The following is a 19,051-nucleotide window of genomic DNA, read 5'->3' as shown; positions in this document are numbered from 1 at the left end:
ACAATGCTACCTACTGTTTATGTTTCCCCATTGTGTTTATTTATTTAATGGGTTTCTGTCTGTGTGTTCAATATCAGCTGTTTAAAGATGATAACTACCTCACAGAATTTCATTATGTGACTGAATAATGACAAACCTTGAATAAACCCAGTGATATAAACAGTAACAACTAGGAAGCTCTGACCCTGATTATTGTTAGAATTTTTATTTTATTTTATTTTCCAGAAGAAAAGCAAAATAGCTCATATTTTAAAAAAATGTGTCACACAACATCAAGAAAACTCGATTCACTCGTCCTGACTGAAAAATAAAATGCCATTACTTTCTGCTCTTCAATCAGAAGTCCATCAGAAAAGCAGGTGATGGAAAAGGGAGTGAGTACGAGTGTGTTTGTTTGCTCTGCAATCATTCTGAGACCGCATGAAAGGATATTTACTAACAGGCTGTTACGTTTTCTTGCAAAGCTGTTTCAGGTTTAAGTATTGTTCCGTTTTCTCGTCGTGAGCTTTTCAATCTTCGAGTTTAAAATAAAATAAAAAAATCAGTATGCCGGTCCTGCAAACCAATATTTTGCAAGCACACTGTGATGCTTATCTTCACAATAATAAAAGAAGATGACAGCTTCTGTGAGGACTGTTAATCCTTTTAGACAAATCTCAGCTTTAGTACCGAGCCATTTATCCAAAGCTTGACATTTTAAAATGCATCAAGTTCTTCCACATGAAAATAGAACAGGACGGCGCACTGACGGGAAGACTACTGTTCCCATTGATCAATTTGTAACATCTGAAAACCATGGAAACAGTAAATAGCCAATAAAAATCAACCACACTCACACATTGCATGTCAATGTAAATGCACAATATGGAGGCCGCTTTGCCTACAAGCTGGTAGCAGGTATAATAAAGACATTTAATGCAAATGCATGAAGTGCTGCACACTGCTGTATGCCGAGTATGAGGAAAGCAAGCAAACAGCAGTGAAGGTAATACAAAATACAGTCTATAAACAGTATAACCTGTATATTGTGGCCAAACTGAGGATGTTGTTTGGCTTTTTTGCTCCACGATTGTGACGTCACGTAAGTGCTTTGGAATTACAACATTATCCGTGTTGTTTCCTGTGGGAGCAGACCTCATTGTGAGGTGCTGGTACTGATAAGTGGCTATTGGAGAACGTCACTTTTTGCTGTTTTAACAAACAGTTATTTTCAGTTTTTAAAAAAAAAAAAACTGCAAACATTTTATTGCATTTTATTGGCAAAATAATTAACTAGAATAAAGAGAAAATAACTGACCCTGTGCTCCTTACAGCACACATATGAATAAACGTTATTGTTTCCTTTCGGGGATATCCTGTTAAAATTAATTCTGAGGGGACCCAGGCTGCTGTTTTGGAAAGCTGCTGTCATGCATTTATAACTAATGCTTCCTAAAAGAAGTCGGCTAAATGCTGTCAATGCCAGAGAAAAGCCTGAAAAGGAAATGTTGCAGGCTCTCCCTCGTTGCCAAACCACCCGCTGAATCACGTCCATATGTTTGCACAGTATGCAAATCACGCAGGGTTACTTAAATGTAAATTAGAGTGAATGCATGCCTCCATCTGTGTGTGTGTGTGTGCACATTCAAGAGCCCCTCTTTCCAAACCCGTTGACCCGGTCTGACATCAGCATCTATAGAACTCCACACATGCATCTGATGGTCCTTTATTTTGACTTTGTTACAATATTTATTCCGCTAACGCTCATTCCAGCTCTAATCCGATTCATTGTTCCTCCGCGGCTCTGTCTACAGAGTTAAGTCAATTCCACATGGAATTAATCCAGTGTGCTTTACTTTTGGAACACTCTGTTGATTTGCATAGTTTAAAAGCTTAGCTGTTACGTATGGGCTTGAACACGCACTCTCACTCACAAGCGCACAGCGCTGTAACAGAGCCAATGAGGAGATTGATCAGCTGGGTTGCGTCCAAATTAAAGGCAGTCCTCTGCAGCCATGCCAGGCATAATAACTTTCTCCTCCCTTTGCACTTTTCTTTGGCAGGAATAGTGGGAGAGTTGTGCGAGACAGAAAGACAAAGTAAGCTAAAGGAGGAAAGAGAAGCAATTGGATAAAGTCTTGACACCCATCTTAGAAAAAGAAATGCTTGGCTCTTAGATGTCTGACCCATTTTCAGCTTTCGCTCTCTCCTTCTCTCTAATTTCCTCCCTTTCTCTAATCTAGAGTAAAGAAGCTCTGGGACTCTGATTTACTGAAGCAGCAGTGTGCCGCAGGACCAAAGCCTGCACAGACAAACACGTATACGTGATCTCGAGTATAGCACCAGACCGTGCTCTGCTTCAACTGCTGACAGTTTTATATCCTTTGAGTGGCCTTTTATGGGGATGTGTGCACCCTATGCACGGCAGGCGCATGTACTGTATGAGCTCATCAGTATGCATGGCGAGAGGCCTTTGTTCCCAAAGAAACGGTTCAATAATCAATTATTCACTCGCTGGAAATACACTGGTGCTCATTTCTAATAATAAAATCTGTTGGCACAACAGTTGGATGCAAAAACAAAATACATATTTATTGCATTTCTGAAGCATACAATCGACTCACATTAGGCCAAAACGATGAACATACAGTATGGCAGTAATAAAACGTAATGGTGCCCTCCCACCAGTTGTTTTAATGCATATTACACGTTATATAGTGTTTTCTGTATTTGAGTTTTTCGAGTGCACTACGCTTACTACTAGGGGTGCAACAATACACAAAATTCACGGTTCGGTTCGGTTCGATACTTTGGTGTCACGGTTCGATATTTTTTCGATACAAAAAAAATGTTCATGCCTTTATAATTTGTCATTTATTAAAATTATAAATATATATTTTAACTCAAAAGTACAGTTTTTAAATTTAATGTTGCTGAAACAACAAAGTAATAAAAAAAAAAAATCTGATGGAGAAATCACTCATCTTTGGAAAAGAGAGTTTTACAGAGAAATGGCTCTTTCCAAAATAAAAGCTATACTATACGCTTCTTCTGGGCTATATTCTCAGCAGCATATTAAACATATCAGGTCCCCATAAGGAGAATCATGTGCTAACGGCTGTCTAAATGACTCGGGTAAAGTTTGTAGCATGTTAACGCCACAACACGGCAAATCTCCGTTAACGAGCTACCGCGGATCACCCCGTGCGTGGGGCTGGACGGCCAACACGTTAACGAGCTAACTGCGCTAACGCACTAGTTCCCACCAATGTAATTGAGCATTGCTGGCACATCCGACATACTGTTTTACTTTAGTCCATGACGTGCTTACCTTCAGGGTCATACGTCACATGAAAACCAAAATAGTTCCAAACGCCAGATCTGAATGAGGGTGGGTGAGGTTCAATTTGCCATGTTGCAACAAGAGCTTAGCTTCTGTCTCGCTAGCTTGCCCTGCGCTCAGTGAATCTGTGTTCGACTACTCCGCCTAGGCTGCACTGTGGAGCGCAGATCCACTGAGCGCTCAACACAGACAGCACCGTCAGAAGAAAAGTTGATAAAATAAATTAAAAAATTTTGTATTGTTCGATACATATGCGCACCGAACCGAAAGCACTGTATCAAACGGTTCAATATCGATACGAGTATTGTTGCACCCTTACTTACTACATAACCTTTTCTGCATATTTCGCAGTCGCTGCGAGTTAGTTTTAAAGGTACAGTTTCCCCAAATTAGTAAAAAATAAAAAGATAGGTGGGAGAGATGTTATTGTTTAAAAAGTAACATTTATCAGAGGTTACAGTTACTACATTTCATTAACCCTCCATTGTTTGTGGCTGAAGTCTGATAGACGGTAAGAGCAGAGTGAGACTGTCATGATCAAGATAAGATCGCAAACACTAACAAAGGATGGGCTGCATGCTGCATCATTTCCTGTGAACCCCTTGTTTACGTGAAGTTAATCTGAATCCTGTGCAAGCAAAACAGATTCTTCCGCTAATGACGAAAGAGGCTAAATAAAATAAAAGTGCGTAGCCTGATGTTTTTGTTTAGGAATTTGGCTGCTATTTAAAAACGGCACATTTAAAACGACGCTTGCAAATCATTGTAAAAACGCCTGGTGAGAAGGAGAAATGCACAACCACACAACAGGTGCTAGCAGTAACTTTGGTAGTCAGTATCCTGTCTAATAACCTTCTCTGCAGGGCTCCTTGACAGCAAACCTGCCTTGAGGATCATCACCGGTGATGAAAACAGGATGCAAAGTTTGCAGTAGAAGAGGCTGCAGTCTAAAGGACTGAAGAAGACCATCAGGGGCACGAGACCAAAAAAATACACAACATTTTCTTTGACGTTAACAGGGTGGTGCAGCTTAAATCCACCCCCCAGGGTCAGACTGCAACAGCAAGACTTTCATTCAGATGCTGACGTTCTTCAGCATCTGAAGGAGAACGCTCGAAAGTGTAATTATAGCACAAAGGCAGCTGGATGCACGTAAATGTTGGCCGCCCTACACGCCAAATTTGGCTCCCTTTGACTTTGTCCTTAATTCCATAATGAAATTCAAGTTTATAGTTCACCGTGCTGATACAGTGGGGGATATTATGTTCCAGATGCTGATTTATCAAAAGGAATACCAGACAATCGTGTCGTTTTTGGTAATAAACCCAAAACAGCAATGCAACAAGAATCAGATGGACCTCTGCAGGCAGGGAGGGTGAAGAACACCAGAGGCTGGCTTCAGTCTGCTAATCCCTCGTGTCAGATAAGGTCTGACACACTCATACACACACGCGCACACAAGCAATAACAAGGGGAAGCAATAGACTGTTAACAATGTATTTTGACGTGACACCTGATATGAGCACGGAGAGAATAAACAAACTCATAATACAAACACACGATCTTGGCACCATTTCTCCCTTTATGCCAGTTCCTCACTGTAATGTCATCTGTTTATAGTTCTCGCTCCCTCTCACACACAAACCCGAATGGAAGGTCAGAGGGGTTAGCGCTGCCTGCCTTGGCACAAAAACAGGGCTACAGATGTGAAAGCACGGAGAGCTCACTTGCTCGCTCTCGCTCCGAGGACCAGCTGGAGCCCGTCCAACCTGGACAAGGGTCAGGGACACGAGTGAGAGAACACAAGCAGCAATCGGAGCTTCTTCTCAGGGGCCTGCCGGCTTGTCACCTTCTTCAGTCACCCTGGACCACCCTAAAAACAAATCTATAAATCATCCGTGGACTCGTTTGATTATTTTCACAGTTCACTTTCACACCTCGTCCGTTGTTTCAATCATCAGTTTAGTCCTGAAAACAGCTTTATTTAAAATCCATGTGCTGCATGGGGCTACGAGTCAGGGCTGCTCGATTATGGCAAAAATGATAATCACGATTATTTTCACTGAAATTGAGATCTCGATTATTTGACGATATTTATTTAACAATAACAATGTATTGAATAATGACTTTAAAGATTGTCAAAAAATAATATAAAATAATGTGCAAATACTGATAACAGTGCAAATGTTTGCGATATAAAAAATAAATGAAAAATGTAAACATCTATGTTTAGTGAACTTTGCAGTGTTGCTCTGTGGTGCAGCTACGACACTGTCGCAAAGTTTACACACTGTGTCTACTTGATCCACGTCTGACTCCGCGAACCCATAATGTTTCCACACCAAGTTTTTTTTACCTCTCTTTTCAACCAACAGCAGTCACTCTCCTCTCCAAATAACTTCTGCTGAGCTTTCCGAGCTTCCCGCGGGTCCTCTTAATCAGCGGTCCCCAACCCCCGGGCCTCGGACCGGTATCGGTCCGTGAGTCGTTTGGTACCGGGCCGCGAGAGCTGAGGCTCAGGTGTGAAATGTATAGTTTTCAGGGTTTTTATCGGTTTTCAGCGTTATTTTGTTATCGTTTTTATCGTTTACTCGGTTTTCCTTGGTCTTTTCACGTGTGTTATGAATAAATTTTCTTTTTTTTCGGTACCGGTACTAGTTTTATTTTGTTGTATTTATCCACGACACCTTAAAGGCCGGTCCGTGAAAATATTGTCGGGCATAAACCGGTCCGTGGCGCAAAAAAGGTTGGAGACCGCTGCTCTTAATTGTTGTGACACGTGTTCGAAATGCAGAGAGGTGCGCTCGATTTGCCACACGGAGCAGCGCGAGAGTAAAGCACGAGGGAGGGGCTAATAATCGGCTCAGTCATTTTTAATGATCGTTGAAAGCCCAGATCGTAATCGTGATTAAAATTCGATTAATTGAGCAGCCCTACTACAAGTGTACTTTCAGTTTGCTCTTGTTAATGTTTCTCTGGTGCGTTTTATGTGTTTTATGCATGCTCAGGACTGGACGGTATTCACCGTCTTCTCTTCTAAGTTTGAGAAAACGGCTTGAGAATTTTGCAGTGGTACCCATGTCAAAGTAATCCTAAACAAACAAACTGACATTTTTTTTGTCAGTTTGTTTGTTGCAGCAATACAAGAAGCTGTTTCTGTCATGCAGGGCTATTGGCAGCTGCTTTTGCCATCCAGTGTCATCTTGCAATAAACAAAGCCGAACAGTTGTTGTTGGGCACAGAACTAGCCGCTCACTGGAGACAGTTTGGACAGAGCTGTGCAAACAGGCAGCTGGTCGGCCAGCGGAAAAATGAAATGGACGCACCTTTGTGCATATACGCAAATCTGTGCAAACTAGCGACGCGCCGATTATGAAATGCAGATGTTTAAAACACAAACTGATCAATGAGGTGGATCGCTAACCCATAATAAAGAAAATGAGACATAAAAAAGGGCCAGCGTCAGTAGTAAAGGCAAATGAATGTGAACATGTGTTCATTAAAAGGCAGTGCTTTATAAAATTTGAAGCTGACGACGTCGTAACTAAGAACAGCTGTCTGCATGTTTGTGAACATGCATGTGCGGGTTTTACCTGCTGGTTTGAAAGCATGCACGTACACGTGCGTGTCGTTTGTCTGAGAGGCTGTGCAAGTGTGCAATGCTTGTGTGCAGCTTGCCAGAATTTCTGTGTCCAGCGCTGCCAGGCTAAGGCTACTTCAAAGCGGTAGTGCAAACTAATCACAGAGTGGTTGCCTCACACTTTGCCTATTAAATTTCCTTCTAGCAAGGCCAGTTATGTTGAGGGAAACATGAGCCTGTCATCGGCATCAAACACATGGAGACGGTGCAGAAACACAGTGCTCTAAGAATCAGAATTACACAAGCACGCACATATTCCCACGCATACTATTAGCATCAACCAACACGCATTAACATATAACACGGCTCTCACTACATGCCCACACATAAATTCTGTTACTTTCAGTACAAGTGAGAAACTGAATGAACTTGGACTACACCGATCTCTGCTATGTGCCAGCGTTTGTTGATTGGCTGCAGTTGAAACAATTCAGATGAGGAATGTACGAGGCTGCCAGATCCAAAAGTCTCTTGGTTCTTGTACAAACGCATACACACATGCACATGCACTGCCTCAGGGTGCTTGGCATTAACTTTGCACTCTGGACCTCCCAGTGTGTAGCTCTCCATCCCTGCTTGGCTAGCAAAATTAACAGGTAGAGATGAAAAGCACTCCTTGACTCTCGTGCGAATCCTGTCATGCAGAGACAGACCACTGCTATATATATTAGAGATGGCACGATACCACTTTTTTATGTCCGATACCGATACCGATATCATAAATTTGGATATCTGCCGATACCGATATGAATCCGATATAGTGTGTTTTTTAATCAGTAAAACTGTTTTTTTAATATCTTGCTGCTTTTTGTATAAGTTCATACTCAAGTTAAAAAACAACAACAACACTAAAGCTATTCTGTTATACCTGTATGTAAAAAAAAACACACTGCACCCAAAATATTTCATAGATCAGCAACACTGATCAATCTAATAAAGTTAAACCTACCCCATCCTCCCTATTCTGGTATTTTAAAGAGTACTTAGCAGAAATATTAAGCAACCTAACTAATAGGGTTGCAAACTCCCAGCAAAAGAAAATAGGGAACCACCCTCTTCCTCATGATGCTTAATGAATGTAATCAACTTTAATTTGATGCAGGGTGAAAAAAATTCACAGAAAAAAATTATTTTTCAAGAATAATTAAATAGATTCAACATCTTTCTTCAACAGAATTGCAGACTGCACAGATGGTATCTTCCCAAAGGAAAAACTACTACTACTAAAAAGTACTAGGGTATATTAGACTTAACAGTTACTATATACAGTAATGGACTTTTTACATTTTACATCAGATTAAAACTTTGGGTGTAAGATTCAGATAATTATTAAATAATTAAAAGCTAGATATTTTAAATGAGAATAAGAAAGAAAAGTATGTCTTTGTGCCCCCTTTTGCCTGTTCATGCCCTATCGGGCCCCCTGGCTAAACTTTGCTAGATCCGCCCCTGCACAGTTACCAGCTGTCAGCTGCGTAGAAAAAGATTCTGGTCTAGAAAGTAATAATAAATAAATTCTAACAACAGCTTATCAAGCTTAATAGTGCTGCTGTTGTTCAGCCGCTGGTTTCCTCTTTCTGGTGAGAAGTGGGCCAAAAACAAAGAAGAGAGACGGACTCGCGACAGAAAAGCCGATCAGCTGATCATTAAGCAGTTTCACGATTGAAGTAGCAGCAGGAGAGGGAGAGAGAGAGAGAGGCAGTCGCTCCATATATCGGTTGTTAAGCTTAAGCGGGAATGCTTTACAAACATTCAGAGATGAACTTACACACTTGCTTTACTTCTCTCTGAGATAACTTCCTCGGAGATGAAATGTTTGCTAGCAGGCTACAAATACACACAGCCGCTCTATCACGTGACCACACTGCTCCGGCTCGCCATGTCGCCAAGTTTTGTGAGGTGCTTTTTTGATATTTAATGGATCGGATTACATTTTTTATTTCTCTCCGATATCCGATCCAGTAATTTAGGTCAGTATCGGACCGATACGTAATATCGGATCGGTCCATCTCTAATATATATGCCGATATAGACGTATACGTTGACCAAAATGCAAATGATTTTGTGAAATTGTTTATTCGGCAACATTCAGACTCCACTGTTTACAGTCCTTCACTTTCTGCAGCACCTGTAGCAGAATAGCATCATGGCTGACCAGACTGTACAACATACACAAATGTTTTGTGCACAATAGTGATGGGTCGTTTGCGAACGAAATGGCTCTTAGAGCCGGGTCTTTGAAGTGAACGACGCGAGCCGGCTCCTTACTGGGAGCCGTGAGGTTTTGTTTTTTTTTTTTTCTTTCTCTCACCCTCTCTCTTGCCCTTTTTTCCGTGGCCCTTAGAGACAAAGCACATACAAACTCCAAAACACGTAAAAACTCAGAAGCACGTACAAAAGACAACAGAAGTGCTCCAAGATGCTAGGGCGCAGTGTTGAGCTTTTGTTACCTAGTGGCTACACAAGCCAGGAAGTATCAACAACTGGATTTGGTGTGTGGTAGTAACATGTAAATGAACTTTTTTTTACAATTATTTGAATAAATATGAGTGCTTGTCTATAAATACACAAACAATACACATATGCTTTCAATTGTGTAATTTAAGTGATCTGGGTAGCTCTGTTTTGGAAGTTCAGTAAACGCTAGAAATGTGTTTTGGAGTTTGTACGTGCTTTAGAGTTTGTACGTGCTTTGTCTCTAGGGGCCATATATAAACATATATAAATAAAACCACTTTTTTTTTAGATTAGTAATTCCTTTTCTGCATAATTTTGTATTATTGTTAATGATTAAATAATTAAAGCAACAAAACAACCTGAAGAGCCGGTTCGGAGCCGAAAGAGCCGGCTCTTTTTAGTGAGCCGAGCCGAAAGAGCCGGATCTCTAAAAAGAGCTGGAAATCCCATCACTAGTGCACAATAAGCTCAGAAGAAGCGCACATCTAAAAAAAACAAAAAAAACTAACAAAGGCTGGCTTTGAAAACAGGTAAAATGATCGCCTCAAGGCGCCCAATGCTGTAAGATAAAGAACCTACAATGATACAGGGAAACCCCAACAATCAGACGACGCCGTATTAGCAAGCACTTAGATGACAGTGGGAAGGAAAAACTCCCTTTTAACAGGAAGCTCCCTCCAGCAGAACCAGGCTCAGAAAGGGGCAGCCGTGTGCCACGACTGCCGTGGGTGAGAGGAGTGAGTTTCATTCACACTATCTGCCACTGCTCTCTGTGACTTTCTCGAGTCTCACTGTTCGCACACCCAGTGAAGCACAGCAGAGAGAGAGAGCTGTCAGCAAAAACACCACTGCAGCAATCAATGAGTAATGACATCCACCCCAGAAAGCCAGTATCAGCTGGGCTCTTTTGTCATCTATATTTTAGTGGATTAAACCATCCTTGGAGGTATTTAAAAAAAACTGAAGCATAGACTTAGTTAAAATGCTGCGCGGATCCCTGGATTAATCACAAATGAGCAAAGCTAGCAAGGCTGTGTGTAGACTGAGGGACCTTGGTGGGTTTTTCAAATCTAAAACTGCTTCCAAATTTCTGTAATTCTTGAAGAAGTTTCCCGAATTTAATTACAGGATACTCCAAATCGGCCGAAAGACCGAAACAACCATTCCTATACGCTGGATTAATTTTTAGTTTTGAAGGAAGACTGGAAGCACAAGACTGGCTCTTCTATCTTTCACTTTATTATTTGCAATTTTCACAGGTGGAGTAGAACAAATTTCCCTTTGAGCATTTCAGTTTACACCTTTGACTCATTCAAAACATAGACTGATGGGCAAACCTGATTCCTGATATAAAAACAAATTAATTATATTCTTTTTTTAATTACATGCTCTAAAAATCATCTCATTTCACAGTGTCTGACAGGAAAGATAGGCCCGTAACTAATTACTAGATTTTCTTTGCCGATTAAAATGCCGTCATTAGCTTTATTCATTGGTTATCTGTAAAACGTTACCTTCGCATATCAAGTTTACAATCCCGCGTTATAAAGAAGAGCATCAAAGTCGGCATGTGGGGTTTTTTTGCTCAGCTTGGCTGCACAGCGTGAGTTTTCTATAACAGCTTTAAAAGGTTAAATCCATACAGACAGCGAGCATCAGCAAATGAAGCCTGTAGGGTTGCTATGGATGGGGGAAAAAAAAAGGTCACAAAGGTCACATCGCCTCGTTTTAGAAATATTCCGAGCATGAAGCAAGCCTCTAAAGTGCTCATCTGAAAAATACTTTAAGCCTTCAGGACCGAGTGGCAGATCTCACACTGTTTTTCACAACCATTACCTTCATATGAATATGTATTTATAACAAATGCAAATGTTTTGAAACACATTCTTAAAATGTGCAAGCTAATTACAATAATCCTCCCTCATTATTATTATTGTTGCTTGAAAAAGCAGAAAACGCAAGTGTGAAAAACAACTGTGCTAATGTGCCAACGTGCAGGAGAGATATTAATCAACAGGAGATGACTAATAACCCCGCTTCCGATATAGCACCCATCAACAAATTTCTGTAAAGGTGATTGACATTTCCTGTTAACAGCGAGCCTCTCCACAAGCCACAGTGAGCCTACCTGCAGCTGTGTTTAATGACAGACCACAATCATCATTCGATCACAGCTGACAAACCGATGTTCGCAGAAACACTCGGGCTCGAGCTGACCTCGCTCAGCCGGTGGCCAGCTTCACTTTCTGTCAAACGCGGTGCCTTCGCCGTGACAGGAGGAGGGGGGACAAATGACATCTTCAGAAATGTTTGGAAATGTGATGTCAGAAAAAAAAAAAGTTTCCTCAAACAGAAAAGTGCACGGCACGCAATAACAGAGAGCCTAGTGTGGCTAACTGTCGGTCACACTTCAAAGGAGCTCAACTAAACTCTGAAGTGATCTTTTAACCTCACAGACAGTCATAACATAAACCAACGTCTAGTTCCTTAGCCCGGGGGAATATCTTGCATGCACATTCATATTTGCATCAGTCAGACAGGAGTTGGGACTGCTACTGTGAAAACCCCACATATGGCCAAACTAGAGGACACTCTCTGGCTTAAGAAGCAGTTGCTTTAAAAAAGTAGTGAAATGAGAGCAACCTGCCATAACTAAGCTGATTCAAAGTCTTAAAAGCAGAGTCCTAAACCTTTTTTAAATACCTAATAATATCTCATAAATACTTAGCAGATGTTACTTTGAAGTGTTTGCACAACACTGATTCCCAACCAGAGATACCAGAGTGTATACAGAATCAGTGGTTCATTCAGAAAAATAGAAATAACAATTTCAACAACTGATTGGACTTTTAGTTAACAATAACTAACAGTAGTAGATGGATTAGTGGTACAAAGTGGTGCTTGCGCCGTGGGCCACAAAGTTTCTTCATCTTTAAGCACCCAGCCATAAAGTCTGCCTTACTTCATTCTATAGAGTTCACCGAATGTGAGTATGGCACCGTAATAGGATGTCACTATTGCAACACGTGATTTGGTGAATTTTTGTCCCTCCTAAATATTTCTTGATCAACTACCAGTGGTATCTAGGGCTGCCACGATTAGTCGACTAGTCACGATTACGTCGACTATCAAAATCGTTGACGACTGATTTAATAGTCGACACGTCGTTTGAAGCTTTGTAAGATCCTGAAAGGAATCAGTAGTAGGATTTAAGAGTGTAATAACGGACTGAAACAGAAGATGGCAGCACTGCATGTACAAGGATGCCAGCTGCCGTTAAACCCTGAAGAAGAAGAAGAAGAAGCTGTCCCAGAATTCATAGCGCGGCCCAGCTCAGTTTCCAACAATGGTGGCAGCTAGTTAGTTTTAATATTACTCTTATTATTCTTTCCGGGTCACAAAATAAACGTTTAACATATTTTCAGGCGAGAATGTAGCTGTTTAAACTTCAAATATCTGTTCAGTTTATCAAGACACTGTGGCGGACCACTAGAGGGCTCCACTCACACCCACTGTTGAGGAAGTGTGTTCCTGTGTTTTGTGGCGCGATATGCTCAGTTGATGTTGGAGACTAATAAAGAAGGAGTGAGAACTGAGAGCTCTGTGTCGTTGATGCTTACCTCCTCAGCGGTTTGTATCCCATGCCAACGCTCGAAAATCCACCGGCACACACAGGCACCCCTCGAACCTTTCCGTGTCCCAGGTAGGCGTTTCGATCACGTTCATGTGGACCTGGTTGGTCCCTTACCGCAGTCACAGGGTTTCACGCACCTTTTGACTGTGGTGGACCGCACGACCAGGTGGCCGGAGGCGGTACCCCTGGCGTCCACGACAGCGGTGACGGTGGCCAGAGCATTTTTTTCAACATGGGTTTCACGTTTCGGTCCCCCGGCTGACATTACCTCGGACAGGGGCCCCCAGTTTGTTTCTGAGCTTTGGTCTGCTATGGCTGACGGCCTGGGGGTCAAGGTCCACCGCACCACAGCATACCACCCGCAGGCTAACGGGATGTGCGAACGGTTTCACCGGTCACTTAAGGCCGCGCTCCGGGCTTCCTTAACAGGTGGCGACTGGGTCGACCGTCTTCCATGGGTTCTGCTGGGATTGCGTAGCGCGGTTAAAGAGGACCTCGGGGTTTCCCCGGCTGAACTGGTCCTCGGCCAGCCTCTCCGGGTCCCCGGGGAATTCTTACCTGAGACCCCTCCCCCATGTTTCGATACCTCTTTGTTGCCTTTTCGCCCCCCAAGAGACTCATTTCCTGTTCCTGGTCCTGTGCACCACTGCCTGCCTGACACTTTTGTTCCGGGTTCGTTGGACTCTGCTCGTTTTGTTTTTGTCAGGCACGATGCTCATAGGACTCCGCTGCGTCCACCATATGACGGGCCATACAGGGTTCTTAAACCAGGCAACAAACATTTCATTTTGGACTTTGGCGGTCGGCAAGAGGTTGTCTCTGTTGACAGACTTAAGCCTGCACATGTTATGCAGGAGGATCAGGTGGTCCCGGCCCAGGCCCCTCGCCGCGGCCGCCCACCTGCCACCGGGCTGATGGATTCTGTTTTTTCCCCCAGGAGCGACCCAAAATCAACGGAGTCCGAGTCGTCTGCAGCTTTTTCTGACCGCCAGTGCCAGCCTCGCTCTCGGGCTGGGTTGCCCTCTGTCAGTTCCCCACCCCCCCGGTTCAGCCGTTCCGGCCGTTTACTTAAGCGCCGGGTCCTGGACTAGTTCTGCTGGGTGTTCGGGGGGGGCATGTGTGGCGGACCACTAGAGGGCTCCACTCACACCCACTGTTGAGGAAGTGTGTTCCTGTGTTTTGTGGCGCGATATGCTCAGTTGATGTTGGAGACTAATAAAGAAGGAGTGAGAACTGAGAGCTCTGTGTCGTTGATGCTTACCTCCACAACACCACATATTTTCAAAAGCGCTCCAACGTTTTCGGAGACGTCTGTTAGCCACTAGCTCGATAGCTAGCCGGGGGAAAGGCTAACTAGAGCCCGTGAGAACACCGGACTCCCGGCAAATCGTTTTCAAACCCACCGCAGTCTTTCGCTACTCAGGTTAAACATATATAAGTCACTTAGATAACTTAAAAATGTTATTGTTTGGCTTTTTTCAGTGTTTTATTTGTTCCTGAGTAAATCGGTTTGGCTGAGATTAAAGTTATAGTTTTTACACAGCTGTCAAGCAGACAAACTGATTATCAGAAGTGTGAGATGCTCGAGAATATACTCCGGTGTCCTGTTATATTTTAGATAGCAAGGAGTTGATTAAACTTCACCGAAACAATCTGCAAATTTCATTAAAATTTAATAAACTATCATCTTGTCTTTATTTTTAGTTAGCACATACCTTAAACACTTAAAGCTGTAAGCTAATGATAGTTATATAAGAGCAGATGCTGCTGGTGCAATAAGCTGTACGTTTTACGTCCAATGGATGATGATCTGACTAGTCGACTATCAAAATAATTGTTTGTGGCAGCCCTAGTGGTATCATTGCAAAGTGGAAGTATTTAGGGACCACAGCAACTCATTAGCAGCAATGTGGTGGCCAGATACCAAGAAGTGACAATAAAAGTCAGCGACATAACTTAGCAGCACAAAGTGGGCAAGTCATCTCAACCTTGAAGTGGCTGCTAGTGGCAGATATGGTTGGGGTACCACTGAATTATATATGACAAAAATATATTTAAAAGGGTTAACTAACTAGAGCTTGAAAGGTCTTGGGTCAACCAACCTTCAACTTTAAAGCAACGTGCAAGGAGGATGTGTGCATAGAACTAAACAGTTAAACTTTCAGCATTGTTAAATTAATATTCAAATTTGCAGAAATTAATGATGATTGTTTATAGCTTCCACTTCCAAATTTCGCCTTATACCCATACAATGACAGATAAGGGTATTCTATTCTATTTCTGCAAGTGCTGCAGTACAGCTGCAAATGTAAGCACTGAAAATGCAATTGTAACATCCTCTGTGCAAGCACAATTTACACTCTTATTTGTTGAGTAATATCCCACTAAAATAAAATCAGTCGAAAACATCTAGAAGATGGCTAGTGGTCACACTGAAATGGGTACTTTAGTAGAGACTGTACGAGCACCCGACGAGCAAGGCTGGTGCTGTAGAACAAGCAAAGCACGGCCTCATTACTACACTTCTATTTCCACACCATCTAAAGTGCTGCATGCTATTCTCCCAAAGGCCAACTGTAAGTTTAGCTACTTTGCAGCACTGAATGGAATAAGTAATGGCCTTATCCTCACTTCCAAATCAAAATAAATAAATAAAATTACAAAGATTAAGAGGCGGTGTTTCAGATCTTGCCAAACCATCAGGTGCTGGAACGAGTCCATCTAAATTTCCTCAAGCGTGACAGATTAGGAAAAAAAGGGAGCAATAAAACTCCTGCTTCTACGGCCGACCATTCATTCAGCTCCTAAATCAGGGGGGTTTTAGCGGAATTCGAGCTGCACTGGCTTCATAGAGGAATTAAATCCTGGTTTCCCAAAAGAAGTAATCCCGGTTAAGTTCTATTCAACAATACAGCGCAGCAGCAGCAGCAAGGCAAACACGTTAAACACACACTGATAGGATAAAGGAGGTCAAACTGTCCTGTACTCATGGCTTTTTCTTTTCTGCGCTAATGAAATGCTGAGTGATGTACAGTAAATGCTGGCAGGACAGAGTATCCATATCAAGGCTTGGGTCTGAGCCAAAATTGTAATTGTGGACTTTTGTTATAAGCATCTCTTTGCTCAGAGTTATTCATTACTCCAGCAGATAATATGTTGAAGAGTGGAAAATTTCCCAGTGGAAGCAGAATTTGTTCGTTTCCACTGCTTTGCAGCCCTGTCAGCTGCGCTCTGCTCCCATATGCTGCGAGGTATTTAGCTGTGATTGTGATCTTTATTCTTTTTACACAACAGCTTTTTCAAAGGTGCAATGTTTCATTTTTGACAGGCATTTTGAACCATTTTCTGATATTTACACGTGTCATATGCACAGTTTAGGGATTAACCGATACACTGGCCTAATATTGATATTGGCCACGATGGTGCGGCTGCTGTTTGCCTGATGGTAAATAAAGACATTGACTGATGCCTGTGACTAATTTGTTGTGTCATATCAATTATGCACCAGCGAATCATGCAAGAATAGTGTGACGAAGAGCCAAAGGACTTTTTTTTTTCCTAAGGAAGCTTTCTCTGGTTCAATGGCAAAAACAGAAATCAAAGTAAAAATAAATATTTACATTTAAAAAACAAAAAACATCAGTTTTGATGCTGCCTATCAGTAAATCGACATTTTGAAAATTAGTATTTATAAAGAAACTGACAACTGGCACATCGTTAGTACAGGGATACACCCAGGACATTAGAAATAATCTAAGACAGCATTTAAAATGAGCAGTTGGGGTAAGAGACTGATGCACAGCACACTGGTAACAGGTCACAGCTTGATGAAGTTTGCATGCTGTCGCTTGGTAAAATTTGTCACCGAAAGGCATGCTCTGCACAGAAAACCTCTGTGCAATTGCTTTGGTTGCCTGCAACCACTCACCAACCAACCGGCTACGGAGTACACATTTTTATCCCAGCAACCAGAGGTTGCCAGGGGGTTTGCCAACTGGTCTCCAGGCTTGTGTGCCTGAGGTCTGAGGTACCAGCTGCTCCTCTCACACTAAAAGCAACGAATCTGTGTTACTTAACCCTTTAAGACCTACCATAGAACCAAGTCCGCCAGAGCTTATATTATATTTTTACATGCTGTAGTGCCATTTTTGGGAGCATTTCAAGTTGCTATACATCAATACAACCATTATAGCCCAGACTTTAATAACATGTCTGCATTAAGTGCATAGTAATTACATAAATTGCAAAAAAGTGCAATAAACTACAAAAAAATTGAAAATCGTTTTTGCTTTTTTAACATATATTTCTAGTTAGAGAAATTTAAGAGGCTTATCCCTCAAAACTGTAAATACAAAAAAGTTGCACAAAATAATTTCCCACAACAGGAAATTTATTTTGAGTGTCTTCATAGTTTTATTTTTGAAATACACCAATTTTCATATACTGCAGGAAAAACGAAAATAAATATTATAGTGCAAATTTGCAAAAAAGCAGCATATGCATCAAAATAAACTATTTCCAGCAGTGCAATATGAGTCCTAAGCATCCCAGAAACGACACAGAAAGTCATAAAGTCAAATATAACTTTTAAAAACACCAGTATAGGCTCATGAGGCCCTGATGGTAAAAAAAAAAAACTACATTTCTGCAAAAATGACGTCACTTCCGGTTTCGGGCAGGTCATGGCGGACATGCAAAAGTTCGCGCTGACGTTTATTCCAACGTAGGAAGTGTTACAAACAGCTGATTGTATCGGCAAAGTGTGTTTCTGGAATATTATGTTTTTGTTCCTGCAAGCGCTTTTTATGCAGTTTTTGCAAAGCTATATGTGGAAGGAAACTGTGACCGAGGACAAGCTGATGCCATAAGATGTAAGTACAACTCCTCCGGTTTCATATGCAAAAAAAATTATTGTGCTAGCTCACGTGGTTGCAGAGCTACCGGGATTTAAAAATAGTTACGCAAAACAGAGCGTGCCCGCTCCCACCGGTTTTAAAGGGTTAACTCAAAGCAGATCATAATTACAGTGCTGATGATGTTCTTGAAGCTCTGGCTAAAACCTCTTTAGTAGCTACCACAAATATTTCTGTGCAGGAAAAAGCTTAATCGAGAGTATTATTAGAGTAAACTTACAGTTATCGTTGATTACTTTAATTTTCAGCGTCCTCCGCTGTTGTACTCACATACAAACTTATAATCACACAAGGAGTTCTCAAAGGACCTCTGATTATGAGCTGATTAGCTTCTGCCCCAGGGGCGAAGATAATGACAGCATTATTGCCCATTTAATCCTGGATGCTCATGTAGGGAATCTGTCTGGATTAAGCTTTGAATCTTTATAACTTTTTTTTTGTAAATAGCCACTTTAGCATCACGGGAACTGCTTGTTCAACATGTCAACAAATCTGCATAAACTTAGGCGGCTCTCACAGAGAGACAAGAGAGAGAGGAAGCAGTGCCAGCAAACGTCGGATGGACTCCACCTCGTAAAGTGCTACGCTTCACCCTGGCAGAAATAAACCTCACAGCCCATGGTGCCAAGTATTCCCGTTGATGAAAAGCTAGTTGTGAGTGGCCCCAGTCGTACCCCGGCAGAGCCAAGCTGACTGGCGTTAATAAGAAAGAAGGGCGGCTGTGTAAAACACTCTTGCAGCTCTTTCTGGCCAATAAAGGCCATTTTACAAGTTATTATTTTCCCCGGTGATTTGGAAGGTGGTGAAGCAAAAGCTGGCAAAGAGGAGCGGCAGCAGAGAGCAACGACGGTTCAATGGGAATGAGAAATACAAAAGATAAAGCAGGGGAGCCTCTGGTAACCATCTGCATTGAAACCACTGCTTAACAGAAACAACTGAAAAAAAAACCCAACTACGCATTAAAACGAAACCTAACCTACAAAGAGAAGACAAAAAGGAGGGGCCCAAACATGCTACACTATGAAAAAGGAAAAAAAAAAAAAAGAAAACCACGAACTCAGTACCCGCTGCTGGCTGACATCTGA

General features: G+C 41.9%; 2 protein-coding genes across 7 annotated transcripts in view; one reads left to right on the top strand and one right to left on the bottom strand.

Annotated features, from left to right (window-relative positions):
• Positions 1–19,051, bottom strand: part of thrab (thyroid hormone receptor alpha b) — a 240,256-nt gene that overhangs the window by 172,714 nt on the left and 48,491 nt on the right. The window lies entirely within an intron of this gene.
• Positions 13,032–15,718, top strand: LOC146512311 (uncharacterized). Its single transcript, XM_085170988.1, has one exon. The coding sequence runs from the start codon at positions 13,032–13,034 to the stop codon at positions 14,142–14,144; it is 1,113 nt and encodes a 370-aa protein (XP_085027114.1). The 3' UTR covers positions 14,145–15,718.

This window comes from Neolamprologus multifasciatus, chromosome 8, assembly GCF_963576455.1.
Source record: "Neolamprologus multifasciatus chromosome 8, fNeoMul1.2, whole genome shotgun sequence".
In the NCBI taxonomy this organism is placed as follows: Eukaryota; Metazoa; Chordata; class Actinopteri; order Cichliformes; family Cichlidae; genus Neolamprologus; species Neolamprologus multifasciatus.
Note: the sequence above shows the minus strand (reverse complement) of the source record. Positions and strands in the feature narration are given on the sequence as shown.

Coding starts and splice junctions, on each gene's coding strand:
- LOC146512311 (XM_085170988.1), top strand. CDS start 13,032: ATGCTTACCTCCTCAGCGGTTTGTATCCCATGCCAACGCTCGAAAATC.